The sequence below is a fragment of the Euprymna scolopes genome, chromosome 2 (genome assembly GCF_053919585.1).
Source record: "Euprymna scolopes isolate OS-2025 chromosome 2, ASM5391958v1, whole genome shotgun sequence".
In the NCBI taxonomy this organism is placed as follows: domain Eukaryota; kingdom Metazoa; phylum Mollusca; class Cephalopoda; order Sepiida; family Sepiolidae; genus Euprymna; species Euprymna scolopes.
In genome coordinates this window covers 141,626,582-141,644,285 of record NC_136483.1, presented here as the reverse complement: position 1 = coordinate 141,644,285, position 17,704 = coordinate 141,626,582, and the positions used below count along the sequence as shown (strand labels likewise).

General features: G+C 32.8%; 1 protein-coding gene across 3 annotated transcripts in view; it reads left to right on the top strand.

Moving 5' to 3' along the window:
- The window catches only part of LOC145296798 (signal peptide peptidase-like 3), a 344,500-nt gene that overhangs the window by 269,284 nt on the left and 57,512 nt on the right, over window positions 1-17,704 (top strand). For all 3 annotated transcript variants that reach the window (XM_080142870.1, XM_080142879.1, XM_080142889.1), the window contains 2 exons: window positions 8,017-8,099; window positions 14,222-14,341. In XM_080142870.1, the coding sequence (XP_079998996.1) occupies window positions 8,017-8,099; window positions 14,222-14,341 (203 nt within the window). The remainder of the gene's footprint in view (window positions 1-8,016; window positions 8,100-14,221; window positions 14,342-17,704) is intronic.

Genomic DNA, 17,704 nt, shown 5'->3' with positions numbered 1-17,704 from the left:
ACCCTTGATTCCAAAACCTTGCTGGTTTAACTGGTTCACTAGACTATTAATTAATACACTCCCAACCCAATAATTATGCACCTACCTCATCTCTAAACTATGATTTTTTTTAGTGGAAATAGATCTGTGTTTACATATTAACACCATGGCGATAACAAAACAAAACTGTTGAACATTTATTGTTGAAACTTGGACAAGTCAGGCATAGACTAAAGTTTTATTAAATCAAGGTTGAATTGCAGACAGAATTTTGAATTTTTTTAAGCTGAAAATTTAGTGCTTAATCAGTACAGGTGAAACACCAATTTTACGGCACTCTTGGTTCCAAAACCTTGCCGGATTAACTGTTTTGCCAGAACATCCAAATTCACATAATTCATAAACGTATACTCTGATACGATTTCAATATTTTTCTAGATTTTGATACAATTACCGATTCTGTTTAAAATACAAATACTGATTCTGTTACAAATTCTGTTCCAACACAAATATTGATTCTGATTCTTCTAAAATCTCTAAACATTTAGTTATAAAGTTTTTTTTTTTTTTTTTTGTTTTTTTTTAAATTTCTGATTGCCGCAAATACCCATGTAATATGTGCATATATTTTTGAAAACAAAAATAATCCACTTTTGGGATGATGATCTAGAGATGATTTTCGTTTTACTAGCAGTTTAAAAATCAAATATTTATATCGTTTTATCATTAGCACCAATAATGAAAAATGAAGTTTTTTTAAACAAACAAAAATAAAAGAATCGTTTTTGGTATCAGAAAATCTGATTCCAATTTTCCTGATTCCGATTAATTGCCTCAACACTACTAATTACATACCTGCATCTTTGTGCAAATTAATTGGAATAAGTATTTTTGTATTTTAATCAGTTTTTTGGATGCTTCTTTGTGCACTGATTAGTCACTCTTAGTTTGCTTTTTCTAATTATTCAAATACATTAGAGGTCTTTTTCTGTGAATTTACATTGCGTTTGTGGTAAAATGATAAAATATTGATGATTGTGTCATCCTTGATTGCATTCAGTTATTTGTCTTCAGCAAGGCTACTGTTCTGAAAATGAGCCAGTTGTCTGGCAGCTAATAACCAATATGGATTTCACACGTTTAGAAATGCACACAGAATGTAACATTACATGAAGAATTGCAGAGAAATCACAGGTTAGTAAAATAGAAAGTATCCAATCCATCATGGCTGTCGTATTTGAATTCAGAAAACTGCAAATCCTTGATTACATTTTAAAAGCATATTTTTTTGTTTCTGAATTTTTTAAATGAGGTGTGGTCATTCATATGATTTTTCATCTTCAGTATCATTTTCACACCTCTAACCACTGCGCCACGGGTCTGCAAAGACGCAGGACCATAGTGCAAAGGTACTTGGAAAAAATCAATTGAGTCACATTTTCCTGAATGTTGAATGTTCAGTCATCAGTGTGGTAGACTGAAAAAATACAACTGTGAATTACATAGGACCTCTATCCAGTCATGGTTGACAGAACAAGAGCATGCTACCCTTGTGAAGTAAGAGTTCTGTTTGAAATCCCGTCGAGATTCCTAAGCACAACAAGATACATCTGAGGATGGTTAACCAAAATGTAAAAATAACACTCAAAATGAGAACAGTAGTCTGAAGATTCCAAATTTTTTTTTAATTTGTTTTCAGCAATTTATTCAATCTCCTATATAATAAAATGACTGCAGAAATTCCAAAGTATTGTAGGTTTGCAACAACAGAACCAAAGTATTGTAGGTTTGCAACAACAGATGCCACATACAAATTCAATACACCCAAGTTAATAGCCACTAGTAGCTTTAAAACACCATTTTATACACATTCAACCGTGATATTAAAATGCTACATTGCATCCTACGAGCAACACTATCACAATTGCAGCATCTTTAGATGAAGAAATCCCTATTTTTCTCTCTAAATATATAGTCCTACCAATATTCCTAGTTGTCACCAGATTGAATTCTACACTTTCCACAGATTCTGTGATTTCACTACCTGTACCTGGCTAATAAATACATAAACCTAACATAATCTTCACATTTTCCGATTCCTCTATAATATAAACCTCATCTCTGTTTAAATTTATGTATGTATGTCTGCCTAAAACTTTTGACAGAGGCGACGAATTTGCACGAGATTGGTATCATTTTGAAGCTTGACCCTTCGGACGGCAGATATAAAAAAAATTGGCTAAAAACATTAATTCCTTCACTCTCAACTGGGCACTTTTCTACAGGGAGGGGTCGCTTTTTTTTTTTTTTTTTGCTGCTATTTTCGAAAGTCATCCCCTCTTTACGATTGACTAGCCTTAATTTAAACCTTCATCACTTCCGGTTTGGCAATGGACACAACAGCGAAAACATCACTCCTGCCTGCCTTCCTACTACCACTTTTTTTTTTTTTTTTTTTTTGCTTAACACACACCTTCAAACACTCTAGCAACGCCGAGCACCCAGGCTAGTCTATAACTATAAAAGCGAAAATGTGTGTGTGTGCACTTTTTCTGTATATCCGCAAAAGGCTTTTTCAGGGGAGTGCTCGGTCGGCTCAGCATATAAAAAGTTTTAAGGAGCATCTAGATGATAATATGTATGACTAATCAAGGAGGGTCGCGCAATATAATTTGCCAGACTTTTCAACGCTATTTTTTTCCAGATTTTTAGATCACCGCGCGTTTCTTTCGCTGTTCGGTATAAAAAAAGCAAAACTATATTTGAATTGGCTGGGTGGTCTCCAGAAAGCGATGTAAATATTTGGTCAATGTCAGTTTTTCACCATCATATCAGACGATTGTTTTCATTTGGACAACACTTCCCTAATAAACAGGGGAGCTGCTCTTCCTCCTCAAAGTTGGTTTTTCACCTCATGAAAATACTGTCCCGCAGAAAATGTTAACTGCTGAATAGCCATTGCTTACATCGTCGTCAATCTTAACTCCATGACTTCTATTTGACCTCATTAAGCAGGCACCTGTCAATTCTACTTAAATAAATTCAAACGTCTTTCACTTACTCTTTCTTGCTGGCCGAGCGGTTAACGTCTCACGTTTTTTTTCCAACTTCAGGTTTGATTCTAATTACCTACCAAAACTTTTTTGTTTTATTTAAGAGCACACACACCTCCAAACACCCGGACAATGCTGGGTACCTCCGCTAGTAAATAATAAAGGCTTCCTCAACAAACTTCATCCATTCTGATTGGCTGAGCTCAGATAATTCTCTTATTCCGGAATCCAATTCTATGCTTTATAAACGTATGATTACTAAAATTACAATATGGCATCACTAAGAGACTTATTACTTCATACAGCATCAAGTTCATTTAATACTTTAATAAGTACAGACTTGTGTTGCACTTCAAAATTTGCTGGGTGTTTGCCATTAACAAGTTTCAAAATATTGTGTATCCACAAGTATTGAGAACATAAAAAAAAAGAAATATATGTCGCTAATTGTTCTTATTATAGTTCGTGCATGCATGTGTTTGTGTGCGTGTGTTAAAAAAAACTTTTGTTAAAACAATTGCAAATAAATAAATTATAAATGTATATAAACATTACAGAAAACTTTTCATGAGAAAAGTATATATATTTGGTAAATTTACAGTACATTTTCATTTTTGTTTTATTGTATTTCTATTCAAACAAACTGAGCCACAGCAACGCATGGCCGGGTACAGCTAGTTATTTATAAATAATAAAGTCAAACTGTTTTTTATTGTATTTTTTAATTTTGAAAATATTTTTTGAATAGTTTAATTATTAACCAAATAATGAATTAAAATTTTTTTTTTTTTTTTTTAAGATAAATGATTAAAATAAAAAATTCTGCCAAAAGCTATACAATCTAAAATAATTGGACCAGCGCCGGTTTGCTATATCCAACCCTAGATAAGGTGGCCATGATGAAATGGATATTTCCTATTTTACCCACAGGTCTTATTGTTGTTGTCCTGTTGACTGTTAGTCGTATTATACAAATTAAAAAAAAAAAAAAAAAAAAAAAGTCCCAAATGAGTGAATCCTAAATGGAGAGGAAGTTGCAAAAGAAAGAGCAAAACAATGCTTACAGATGATATGAATATAATCATTTAAAGTGTTAAAATCATTTAAAGACAAATGATGTAGATTTATAGCCGAAAGTGATTTATGTAAATTTTTTAATAATTCGACAAAAGTTTCTCGCTGTTTGTAGAAGAGCCAAGCATTCTCTCATAGTATTATTCCAACATCCAGCTTATAATCTCATTAATCTTTATCCTCGAGTGGCTTTCAGTGGGTACTCATTAGTGTAAAAGCAATATTGGGTATCCTTGTCATTTGTTACCTGTACCAGCTATGTGTAGAATATTGGTTCGGGTTTGTCATCTTAATTTAATTAATAACTTGCAGGCTTCCTTGGGATGGATGAATGAATTACTAAGGATTCTCTTTTCTTTAAATGCAACCTCACATCGCTATAAGTCGATCGACTGTGCTTCAGGTGGAAGGAACTTTTTTTATTTAACTTGTAGGTACAATAAATGCATGACCATAATCTATTAGTGTTGGGACGATTAATCGAAATCAGGAATCGAAAAATCGGAGCTTTTTGGTATATCGGAATCAGTATCGGCATCAGAAAAATTTGAGCCTATTTTCTGATGCCAAAACCGGTTCCTTAGTTTAAGAAACATTGTCCACTGCTTGTAGTAATAATAAAATAAATATTTCTTGATTTAAAATTCCAGTAAGACTAAAATCTCTAGATCACCTCATCACAAGTGTTTTTTACGTTTAAGATATAGGGACATTTAAGATGTGTTTTTACGATAACCGGTACAAAATAACTCTTATGGCTAAATATTTAGAGATTTATAAAGAATCGGAATCGGTAATTGTATCAGAATCTGGAATTATATCAGAAACTGGAAAAATATTGGAATCGTCCCATTACTATAATCTATATATTAATATGATAGCGTGTGTGTTATTTTCTGTGTCACGCTTACATCCGGGTCGTTTAATTGTTATGTACTTCCATTTCTTGTCATAAATAATTTTACCAAGAATTCTCCATAAGTTTTGGTTTCGGTTTCGATTATAGCTGATGGCACATAAGTCATCTAATTTTTTTTATAAATAATTTTATCAAGAATTCATAAGTTTTTTTTTTTTTTTTTTTTTTTTTTTTTTTTTTTCAGTTTCGATTATGGCTGAAGGAACTCAAATTATATATATATATTTCATGTTTTTATTTTGGTTTCGATTCAAGCTAATGCACCCAAGTCATATGGATATATTTTTTTTTATTTTTGAAATCGCAACTTTATAATATATAAAAATCGATAGAACATTAACTCTATAATATATATGAAATCTGCAAGAATTAAAATATCATATTTAAGCGTACTTAATGACCAGGCTTTGCCGGGCATTCGTGCTAGCTTAGATAAATACTTTTGCAGTTTTAACAAAAACGCTACAATAATATCAGAGCGTCTCCGTTTACACTGAACATCTACAGAATGGCAACATCAGTATATTAAATATGAATGAGACCCCTGTAGAATTTCCACAGGTCCCGCTAGTAATGAGTGAAAACTGTATAGATGGATTTTCAATTACAAGAAGTGGGAGAAAGTTATATTCAGTGATGAGATATTTTTTCCGTCTGATTTCCAAGAAGTTCACATGCTCTTAGATCTCCTTGAAAGAAGGTTTGATAATCTCACAACAATCACTTTGTAAAAATCTATTTAAAAATGCTGTTTTGATGTTTTATCTGCAGTAGTGTTTTCAGTTGGAATGTAGTAGAAGTTATGGTGCGAGTATCACAGTATGGAGAGTAGAAAATGTACCTTGTGTTTACTTTCAGCACAAAATTTTTTTAATCAGGTTTCATCTAAAAAAAAAAAAAAGGGTAAAAATTGAAAAATTGGTACTAATGGGTCATGAGATTTTTATGTGTTTCAAAACTGTGCAGACGCAGTCATGAAACATGACAACTTCCTTATGTTAATAAGTAGGTTTGAAAACACTTTAAAAATCGTAGAAAGCTGGTCTAATGGTTATCGTGTTTGACACTATCTTTAGGTTTTGGTTTCGATCTCAGCTTAAATAATTTTTTTTTACTTACTAGAAGTGAAGCGTTACAAGTTGCAAGCGTTACAAGTTGCAAGCGTTACAAGTTATTTTACAACTGGGCAACGCTAGTATGTAAATAAAGGAAGACTACCACCAGCAGGTGCAGTGTAAACAAATTGATGATGCACTTCACATAGAGCAATCTACTGACAGCAAATTCTCAAGTTCCCTCGTTATTTTGTCTGGATTAAAAGTGTTAGAAAATCTGTGTTAAATCTGTATTAAGACAGAAGTTGAAGATCATGACGATTACATCCTTGTTGTGGCACGGTGAAGAGGACTGAGAGATACAAAAAGCTTCCAATAAGTTGAGCACTATCTATCGAAATGAATAAATGCAAATGTTTCTTTTCTCCTTTCCTAACTATATTAACATCAAAATTAGTTCTGTTTGTTTAATTCTATGAGAAAACATAAGATTTTGTAATATCGTATATATAATAATCTGCAAATGCTGCAAGACGCCTTTATGTATTTCAAATTTGCATATTCATTTTGTTAACAGTTTTTACTAAGTTAATATTCTGTAATATACATTTGTAATTTGCATTGTCATGTGTTATTATATATGCACAATAGTTTTGTCAATAGCAATTGCTGCTTGATTGCCGAGAACAGACGCCAGCTATAATTTTAGCTAAAAAGCCAAGAAACTATAAAAAATGTTTCTTTTTTTTTGTAATTATTCATTTTTAAATGAATGGGGAAAAAATGCTGATTTCATCTATTATCGTATTAATTTTTAATGGAGTGGATATTTCAATATCGGTTCTATTGCCATTAGATTGTTCTCCCAGGAATTATCTTTTTAAAGAGGGTGGGATTAATTCTCCTTTAAGGGAGACGATAATGTAGTAGCTCTTCTGTTATGAAACTATCGTTCTAGGATCTATCTTTTCATTTTTATTTTTATTTTTTTCCATCATACTATGCTCACAGGCATTACCTTCTTTGAAGAATGGATCCTCCCAGATATTACCTCCTTATTTTGGAGGTGGGTATTGTAGTATCTGTTCTGTTATGATACGGTTCTCCAAGGTATTACATCTTCCTTTTGGAGGTGACAAGTAAATCCTCTTTGGCTTTACTACCTCTTTTGGTGGATAGTGTAGTATATTTTAAGTTGTCGTCTTGACATCTTCCTTGTAGGCATTAACGTCTCTTTAGTAGAGGGGGAAATATGTTTGTTCCTCGTGGTACTATCGTACCAGAATTATTTCTTAGGAGCTAGTATTTGTTTGTCATGAGAACATTCTCTTAGTTATTACCTCCTCTGTTGGTGGTCAGTGTATATAGTTCGTTCACCATGATATCATCCTCCCTGCCTAGTAAAAATGTACGACTAGAAGAAGCATATATTTGCTTGCTTGTGTGTGTGTGTGTATATATATATATATATATATATATATATATATATATATAATGTTAGGTATGTGTATATACTTATATATTTCTATGTACAGGATAATCTAAACTAATGAACAGATCATTATGAATTTTGGAATCTATTTTCTGTTTTTATAGTGTATTGTTTTAGTATCTTAATAAAATGCTTACGCTTTTGATATTGTCACAACTGAAAAGATGTTAATCATTAGAAACCTCTTCTTCACCTTCAACAAATGGCAAAGAAAAGTTCGTTTTTACTTTTTATTCATTTTTAAGAATTCAAGAAAATATTTTTAAAAAATATCTTCGATCTGACACTGCCTTTTTATATTTTTGTTTTTATTTTAAAATAGACATTTAGATTTTTGTGATTTTTATTCATATTTTAACCATAAAAAAGATGTAAAACAACAACAACGACAACAAAAATGAATAATTTGTTATAATGTTTCTTTTTGTCTTCCATTGTTTTCAGATCTTTAAATCTGGAGCAAGAGAATAGGGAGAAAGAGAAAGACAAAAACAACTACTCAGGTTTTACTGGGGAGAACGATGGAAGTAAGTACCCAATTTAATCCACATCTCATCCTTAATCTGTCTTAATCTCATCTTGCTCTTTTGAATTTGCCTAATCCACATCTCTTTTATAAAAAAAAAAAAAAAATGAATGAAAAAGACGATCAAATCAAAAATATTTTTTTATTCACTTTGATAAAGTTTCTATTATTAAAGAAATAAAATATTAAATATTCTATTTTTTTTTCTATACGCTGTTGGATTTTATCCTTATATCAATCAATAACACAGACTCCCATGCTCAGGAGAATTGAGAAAACTAAGTAATTCATTGTCCCACCCCTGAACTCTATATAAGTATTTTTAATCTAATTTTTAACCATCTATAAGTATTATAGTCTTTGATTATTAAATTAAAAAATAACCTTTTATTATTCGGAAGTTTTGAGATGTGGATTGATAGGTTGGATTATTCAGAGTATCTTTTATTTTTTCAGCCCAAGTAACCTGTGACTTTCCTCACGTGCATCTTGTCCAACTCGGAGATATGCAAGGACTGGTGACACAATGGATAAAAGTGCTAAGTTGCAATCGGTTCTAAGTTGCAATCGGTTCTAAGTTGCAATCGGTTCTAAGTTGCAATCGGTTCTAAGTTGCAATCGGTTCTAAGTTGCAATCGGTTCTAAGTTGCAATCGGTTCTAAGTTGCAATCGGTTCTAAGTTGCATTATTCTGAAGCTTGAAAGACCATGCTAAGAATACAATTACAAATTAATAAAGACTTCTGCTCAGTCATGGCTGACTGAAACAAGAGCAAACTACCTCCTACAGGTTAAATAAAGGATTTCCATTTGTAATTTTGTACAGATTCCCGAATTTGACAAGATGAACTTGAAAAAGGTTGGTTATTACCTGGGCCAATTGTGATAATATGCAACAATAGTCCAAATAATACAAATGACCATTTAACCGTTTGTATTCATAACTAAGAATGCCCATTTTCATATCACTATACGTATGTAAAAATGAAGTGAGGAGTTTTTTGTTTGTATTTTTTTGGTGTGATGGGATGGGGTAAACAATAGTGCCTGTATTCAAACACAAGAAGGAAGGTACTGTTGTATAGAATTATTTTTTTTTCTAAGTTTATTTATAAGATCAGTATTTAATTAGACATATAAATGAATATTGTTTGCAAAAATTGGCTCCAGATTTGTAAAATATAAAAAACTAGCCTGGGTGCTCGGCTTTGCCTGGGTATTTGGAGGTGTGATTGATCAAAAAAAAAAAAGTGGTAGTAGGCAGGCAGGATCGAACCCGTACCGCGAAGGAGGAAAAAAAACATGAAAACAAAAAATGTGACGTCTTTGCCGTTGTGTCCATCACCAACCTGGAAGTGTTGAAGGTTTAAATTAAGGCTCGTCAATCAAAAAGAGGGAATGACTTTTGAAAATATTTGTGAAAAAAGCGTCCCCTCCCTGTAGAAAAGTGCCCAGTTGAGGGTGAAGGAATTAATGTTTTTAGCCAATTTTTCAGTATTTGTCGTCCGAAGTGCCGAGCTTTAAAACGATATCGATCTCGTGAAAATCTGTCGCCTCTGTCGAAAATTTTAGGCAAACATACATGCATGCATTTAAACAGACACCTCAGATTTATATATAAAAAATGAATGCATCAGATAATCAATGTTAAAAATATGTGCACCTGCACACTATTTAAAAAAAAAAAAAAAAAAAAAAAAGAAAAAAAAGGGCATTGCAAATTTTGGAATTCATATAGAAACAGAATGCTGAAAAATCAGTGAAGTTAAAGTATTGTCTGCTGAAATATGTTGAAACCAAATTATTGTAGAAACTATTGGAACTACTACTTGCTCATGCAGCAAAGAACAAACACCTACATACAATGTCAATTACTGTTAAACAACAAATGCTGCAGTAATTGTGATAAAAATTGAAGAATTAATGTTACAAACCAAAGTGAAAAATAGTGAAACTTTATTAAATTTGAGGTTATAACAAAGAAATGTAGGGGGGAGGTTCGGTTATGTATGTTTTTAAGAACGATTTTGGGTGCTTCTTCGTTATAATAGCAAAAAGTAGAAATATTGAATTTCAAGTAAAACCAATGGTATCTACTTGATTATCATGTCGAAATTAGTAACATATCCAAAAATTATGAAATGCAATAAGACAGAAAATTAATTATTAATGAAAATAGGTTTTGAAATAATGCATAATTAAATAGCATCAATTCAGGGGGAATAACTTAGTCTGTTTTGTCACAAATAATGGCAAGTGTCATGCAACCATCTATTAGGTTGAGAAGAAAGTTCTTGATCAATTTTTTATTTCAAATGATGTATTGTCAAATAAGTTTGTTATAATACCTTTACTTTTATATCATTTTAAAGGGCGTTTTTTTGCTCTATCTAATCGTTTAAATTACATTCGTTTTTAAACAATTATCTCTTCTTTTCAGAACGTTAAATACAAGATGGGAAAAAGCAAATTCACATAATTTTGCACAATTTTCTTATTTCAGTTCAAACTAGGTCGAAAAACTGCTGAAATGGCTCATAATATCAGTGAAGCGTTTGGCCCAAGAACCACTACTGAATGCACAGCACAATGGTTGTTTAGGAAATTTTGTGATGGTGACGAGTCTTGAAGGTGATGAGCATAGTGGTCGGTCATCGGATGTTGACAACGATCAATTAAAAGCCTTAGTCGAAGCCAATCCACATACAACTGTTCGAGAACTTTCTTCTGGATTAGACGTAGCGATTTCCAACCACTTGAGATTGGAAAGGCAAAAAAATACCTGATAAATGGGTGCCTCACAAATTGAACGACAATCAAAAGAAACATCATTATGAAATGTCATCTTTCCTTCTTTTATGCAACAAGAACAACCCGTTTCTCGATCGGGTTGTGACTTGCAATGAAAAGTGGGTTCCTTATGACAACCAGTGGCACTCAGCTCGGTAGTTAGATGCTGACGAAGCTCCACAGCACTTCCCGAAGTCAGTTGCACAAAAAAATGGTCATGCTGACTGTTTGTTAGTCTGCAACCAATCTCATCCATTAGTTTTGTTTCTTTGTTTTTTTTTAATGTAGGCGTAACCATTATGGCGGTGAAGTACTGTCAACAAATAGATGAAATGCATCAGAAACTTCGACAACAACACCCAGCATTAGTCAACAGAAAAGGCCCAATTCTTCTCCATGACAATGCCCGACCACACGTTGCTAAACCGACCCTGTAGAACTTGAACAAATTGGGCTAAGAAACTCTGCCTCATCCGCCATCTTCTCCAGACTTCTCACCTACCGACTACCACTTTTTCAATTTTTCAAGCATCTTGACAACTGTGTGAGAAATTATTCAAAAACCTAATTGATATCAAAAACACCATCAACAACTTCGCCACCAAAATGCAAGATTTTTACATTGGCATAAATACACTTGTTTTGCATTGGCAAAAGTTTGAGTCTGATGGCACTTATTTTGATCAATAAATTTTTGCTTGAGTCAGGATATGTTCATTTGAATTTAAGTTAAAAACCACAAGAACGTTCTTGTTAACCTGATATTTGTCAAAGTACATGTTTTATATAATAATGCAGTAATATTTAACCAATTATGACATGACAATTAAGTAGATAAGATTGCTTTGTTGAAATTGACAGAAAAAAATCAGTAAATACCATTGTTTTTTAACGGAAACTCAATTTTTCAACTGTTGGATTTTTCCTATTATAACAAAGAACCAAATTTTGGATTGTGTGCTCGTATGTGTGACCCGAAAATATTGTAAACTTATTAGTCGTATAATGAATGATACACACAATGATTGATATGAAATGAGCAAATTAAAAGTATAATACAGAAATGTGACTTTTATGGTGTGAAGAGTTGAAAGATGAGGACTTTGCACTTTGCAGGTTAATCATTTTTACTCCGACACTGAAATTAGTAATGCAGCTCTATAAATTGTTTTTTGTATTAGCTGTGTAAAAACTGATTTTTTTTTTTTTTTTTTTTTTTAAGGAATAATTTTTTATTGCATCAACAATAGATAAGCTATTTATATTTATAAAGATAAAAGCCACAGAAATTCCGATTAAAACTACTTAATCCTTGAAAACAATAATTCTATTAATTTAATTATCTGTCAATAATACCTTCATTAATTCCAGTAATTAAGCAAAATGGTGATCTGTAATGATTAGGGCTATGACAACAGCATATTCTTTTCCTTGTTTTGATTCTCAGGTATATATATATCCATTGATATCTTATGTTTTTATGTAGAGTGATGTGGTTCTTGGTTGATTAATTGTGTCTGTGTCAGATATATACTCAAGAATCAAAACAATGAAAAGAATATGCTGTTGTCATAGCACTAGTAATGATATACAAGGTGCTTTCAATAAGTTTCCAGACTTATTTGTACAGGCATTTAAAATTGTTGTAGACTCTTGAAAATTTAGTAAGCTATTGCTATACGTTTTATGAGATGACTTACCAATTTTTATGGTTTTAAGTTCAAATGAACAGCTATAGCAGGAATACACTCTACTAAAGCTTGATTGTCACAGCTGGTGAATTTCAAAAATGCAATCTGGACGTGAGGACACTTTAGAAGAATGATATGCAATAAAATTCTGTTTTAAACTTGGAAAAAAAAATGCCATAGAAACGTATGGAATACTGCTTTTAGACCATCTTTCATGAATCGGGAATCAGTTTTTGAGTGGCGTAAGAGATTCAAAGAAGTCAGTCTGTGAAAGATGAGGAGAGGTGTGAGAGTAGTAAGGAAGTCCGCACACCAGAGTTGATTGGCCAAATAAAGAATTTCATGGATAATGGCCATCATGTGTCTATAGAGACAATAAGTGCAGTTTAATGTCAGTGCGGGAACTGTACGCGCAATTATTTGCAAAGAACTGAAGATGCAGGAGATTTGTGCAAAGTTTGTCCTAAGGGGGCTCCATCCTTGTCACAAACGATTTGACCAAGATGGACATCAGGACAATTTCTCACCCTTCCTATAGTGACTTTATACTATGTGACTTTACGTTATTCCCTAAGCTCAAGGAGAACCTTAGAGGCTGTTACGAGACAATTGAAGAGTTGAAAGAGACTGTGACAAAGGTCATTGACATGTTCACACAAGAGGACTTCCATGGGGGTCTTCCAGAAGTTGTTGGAACAGTACAATAAGTGCATTGCAGCCAGAGAAGATTACTTCAAAGGAGACTAGTGTTTCATAAAATTATCAATAAAAGTGCCTATACGAAAGTCTGGAAACCTATTGAATTAAGCATTAATAATAAATTTTAAAAATTCGATAACCTTCCCCACTCTACTAAACTACTCTTTCCCTGGCCACATTCCTATTACACACTACAGAACCCCCTCTCCCTTTGAGCCAACAATGGCAAAAGAGAGGGGTGTGTAAGTACACAGGTACCACACACAACTTTCTAGGATATCCACTACCACATATCTTGGGTTCTTTCTTCTATCAACACGCCACCATATAATTTAATGTTTCAGCCTATTACTCATGTATTCTTGATAAAGTCTATTCTAGGTAAAATATTAATTCAAATCATAACTCTGTTAAATTCTTGTCTTACTTGTCTGGATGTTGCTTTATTCCTCATTTCCATACTTTGTCATATCTTTATACGCAGTAAGGTTTATATATATATATATATATATATATATGTTTATTTGTATGTATACTTGTGAAGGTTCCCTTGTACACCTTTTAACTGAGTTTTTGAACATAGCTGCTAGGCGTAAGTGATTGCAGTGTGGGCAATATTTGGTTTAATTTAAGGGGGTGGAAGTCTTTTGAGAAAATTCAGGTGCCTTCAGTTTCTGTAAAATTTTAACTATAGGTATTGGATGTAAATTGATTATTTCCCAAATTTCTCTTCCTCTGGAATAAGTTCAATAGTTTAGGATTTTACCAATCATATGTATATTGACGTTTGAATATTTCGTCTGACATGATTACTGCAATTAATGGCAAATTTTTGCTCCCTCTTTTTTTATTGCTAATTTCCTTCCAGATTTCCAGTTGAAAATAAATTATTGATGATTTTATATTAAAATGTCTCTTTCTGTTTTTATCAATTGTATTTTCAGATGTGCAAACAATTGACACGTGTCAAGCAATGTTTTTGCCGATCGCTGCGTCTGTATCACTTTTGGTTATGTTCCTGTTTTTTGATTCTCTTCAAATGGTTTTTGCAATCTGTACAGCCAGTAAGTATTTCACATATCTACCTACTCTATCAACTCCTCCGTCTTTGCCCATCTACCCCTCCCTCTCTGTATGTATGAATATATAACTTAATTCCTATTCCTACTACTACTCTCTCCATCTCCCTGTATTTATGAATATGTAATAACTTAATTGCAGATATTGTAACCAAGTTATAATTTATAAAAACAATAGTCATATAACATGTCACTCAATAAGTCCCCGGCCTGACATATAGATGGCGCCAATAATAAGAATCAATATAAGTGTTATAAAGTATTAATCTTTAAATGACACATGTCAAAATTCGAACTGAAGCGGATTATTACTTTACAAGTTATTTAAGTGAAGCTGCTGTTTTAAATTTTCAAAACTGGAAAAATCTGAATTCTGTTTATTAAAGAATTACTTTCTGATTGGAAAAATACTGTTCCAGTAATGGGTTGATAAGTATTAATTAGACACTAACAATAGTTAAATTAGTTTATTGATTTTAAATGCAGTCATACAGACGCAAATCTTACTGAGCACTCAAGTCACCCAAGTATAAAATAATTAAAAAATAATTTAAAAAAATAAATAAAAAATCCAAACATGATTTGACTTATCGTAAATTAAAGTTGTTTAAGATAAAAGAGGAGTTGAAGATATCAGAAACCAATAATAATCTGAATGGATTGAGTGAGAGATAAAATAAGTAATCACCAAAATACAAATTACAATAAGGATAGGATGTACTTGTATAATATTTAGTTGCTGAAGTGACATTTTAAAGACATGAAAATTATTAGTGACTATATCGCTTGGGAAGGAAAGAAAAACAGAACACAATGAAGTGAACCATGGCCATTTGTGTAATCAAAGAAGGTAATGCAATGGAGATATCTTTCGCAAGACTGTTTAAGAAGTGTTAAAATGATAAAAGGGGAATAACTCTAAATAAAATAAGTTATCGCCCCTTATAGATCTTTGAAAAGACTAGAGTTCCAGGGGAAGGAAAGCAACATGGTGGACATCGCCACACATTCAATATTGTCTGTAATGATTTAATGTTTCTGTCACGAATAAATTGTGTTTTAAAAATACAATTAGCTTGCCTACTTGTTCTATGCTATCCAATAATTTTGACATCAAAATTTCTCCGAATACAAGATGTTGTCATATAACTATGATCCTGCATTAAAATGTAAGTTTTCAGATATTACCTATTATTGCTAGATCTGGGCTGGTGCATCTATCACTAATCTCTCGTACTCAGACAGGGTCCAAAAAAGAGTCTCGAAACTAACCGGTCCCACACTGTCCCATTGTTGCAGTGTTGCATCCCTGTGCCTGTTTTACAAGTACTTTAATGGAATGTACTCTGGTGAAATAGCACTTGTGACCCCTCGATGTACATACTCACAACTAACCCGACAAGGTTCCTAGATGCCAAAAAGCCTTCTACTCTAATAGTTTCTTTCCTCACTGCTAGACTTTGGAATTCCTTCCCTGTCTCCTGCCTTCCTGACTGTACTGACGTGCATAAGTTTAAATGTAATGTGAACAAACATCTCACTGCTCAACTTTCCCCAGTCCACTACTAGACAGGATCCCAAATAGTAGTCCCTTACTTGCAACTAGCAATATGCTTTGTTTGAGAGCGAAAAAAAAAATATTTTTAAAGATTACCTATTTGTTTCCACATAAGGTTGTATCAGAAGAAAAATGTTTTTAAAAATTAGTAATAATAAACAAAAAATTTATTGACTATTAATAAAGAAATTTGGTGTTGATAGCAAAAATGGCTACCAGCTATAATTTACATTTGTTGCTGAAAAGAAAAATGACTACCACAAAAAAATATTCGAAAGAGGATAAATTGCAAAGAAATTAAATCTCTCACAGAAGAGATGTTGCGAGTTTGTCTCTGATGTATCGTTATTTTCATGGAAAGTGTTCAACTGAGCTTCAATCTATGGTCCCCCCTCGCCAAACTTTCACAAGAAACACTCGTCTAGCTGTAAACACTATCAATAATTTCCCCCACTCTTTATCTGTGCCTAAACCTAAACGTAGATTCCATGAACAAAGCTTCTTTCTTAGAACTGCACGCCTGTGGAATTGTCTTCCGTTTTCCTGCTTTCCGGCTGACTACAATATGGTTGTGTTCAAGTCTAAAGTAAATAAGTTCTTGATGAGCCGTTCCATATAAGTTATTAAATTTACCAAATTTTCATTACTAATGATTACTATATTGACCAATTTCTACTGTACACTCTTTAACCCTTATCCTTGAGTGGCCTCTGGGCCTTGATAATGTGGTGATGCCTTTGTAAAAAAAAAAAAAAAAAAAAAAAAAAATGTATTCTTAGCAATATGCACTAATGTTAATAAAGGAAAAGGACTAGACAGAATCGAATATCAGTGTCAGAAGCTATGCTATTTATGTCTAAGTTCTAAAATTTGGCTGACTTAATTTTAGATATCAGACACACACACACACATATATGAAATGCACAATCTGTGGCAGATTTTTGTCTAAAGCTGGTTTGGTGAACCATGTGAAGTCACACGATGGTAGATAAGACGTACAATTTTATGAGGATGTGCTGCTACCTGCACCACCCAAGTATTGTAATATCTGTGGAGTGTGGTCTGTAAATCTGCAAACGGTTTGACAAGATACTCAAAGGTACATTATACAGTCCCTCTAAAAGCATCAGCAAATACTAGCAGGTTCCCCTGCCAGATCTGTGGACAAATATATATGTATATATGGCAATTAAGCTATACAGAACAACATTCCACATTTCATTCTCATGAGAACTGGTCAGGCCTTAAAGGTGCATTATACAGTTCCTTTAAAACCACTAGCAAATACTGGCAAGTTCCCCTGTCAGATCTGTGAACGATTATGCAAGAGTGGAGCTGGACTGAAGAGCCACCTACATGCACATAGATACACAACATCAATCTGAAGAGATGGTAAGCTTCCATCAAGAAGTGGCAATTTGTGTGTATCCCTTAATTTATTCATTTAACATTACTTTTCTTATCCAGGGGTCAGACACTTTCTTCTTTTTTTTTTTTTTTTTTTTGCAAGCTTACTCTCCAGTCAGTTACATTTAAGCGAGTTAATTGTTTCCAAATTCTACTTTATACTGTTTTATCTAATCACTGACTTCCAAGTTTGCCTTAAGCAACCAACCTTCGTACGAATTCAAGACATCCTTGATTCGGCAATGGTTTATTCAAAAGGAAGAATGCTCCACACATAATCATACCAGTATAAGGAATTTTTTCTATGGATAACATCTCTGCTGGGCAAATCTATATATAAAACATGTATAATTAAAAAATATATGCATCTAGAAAGAGTTGAA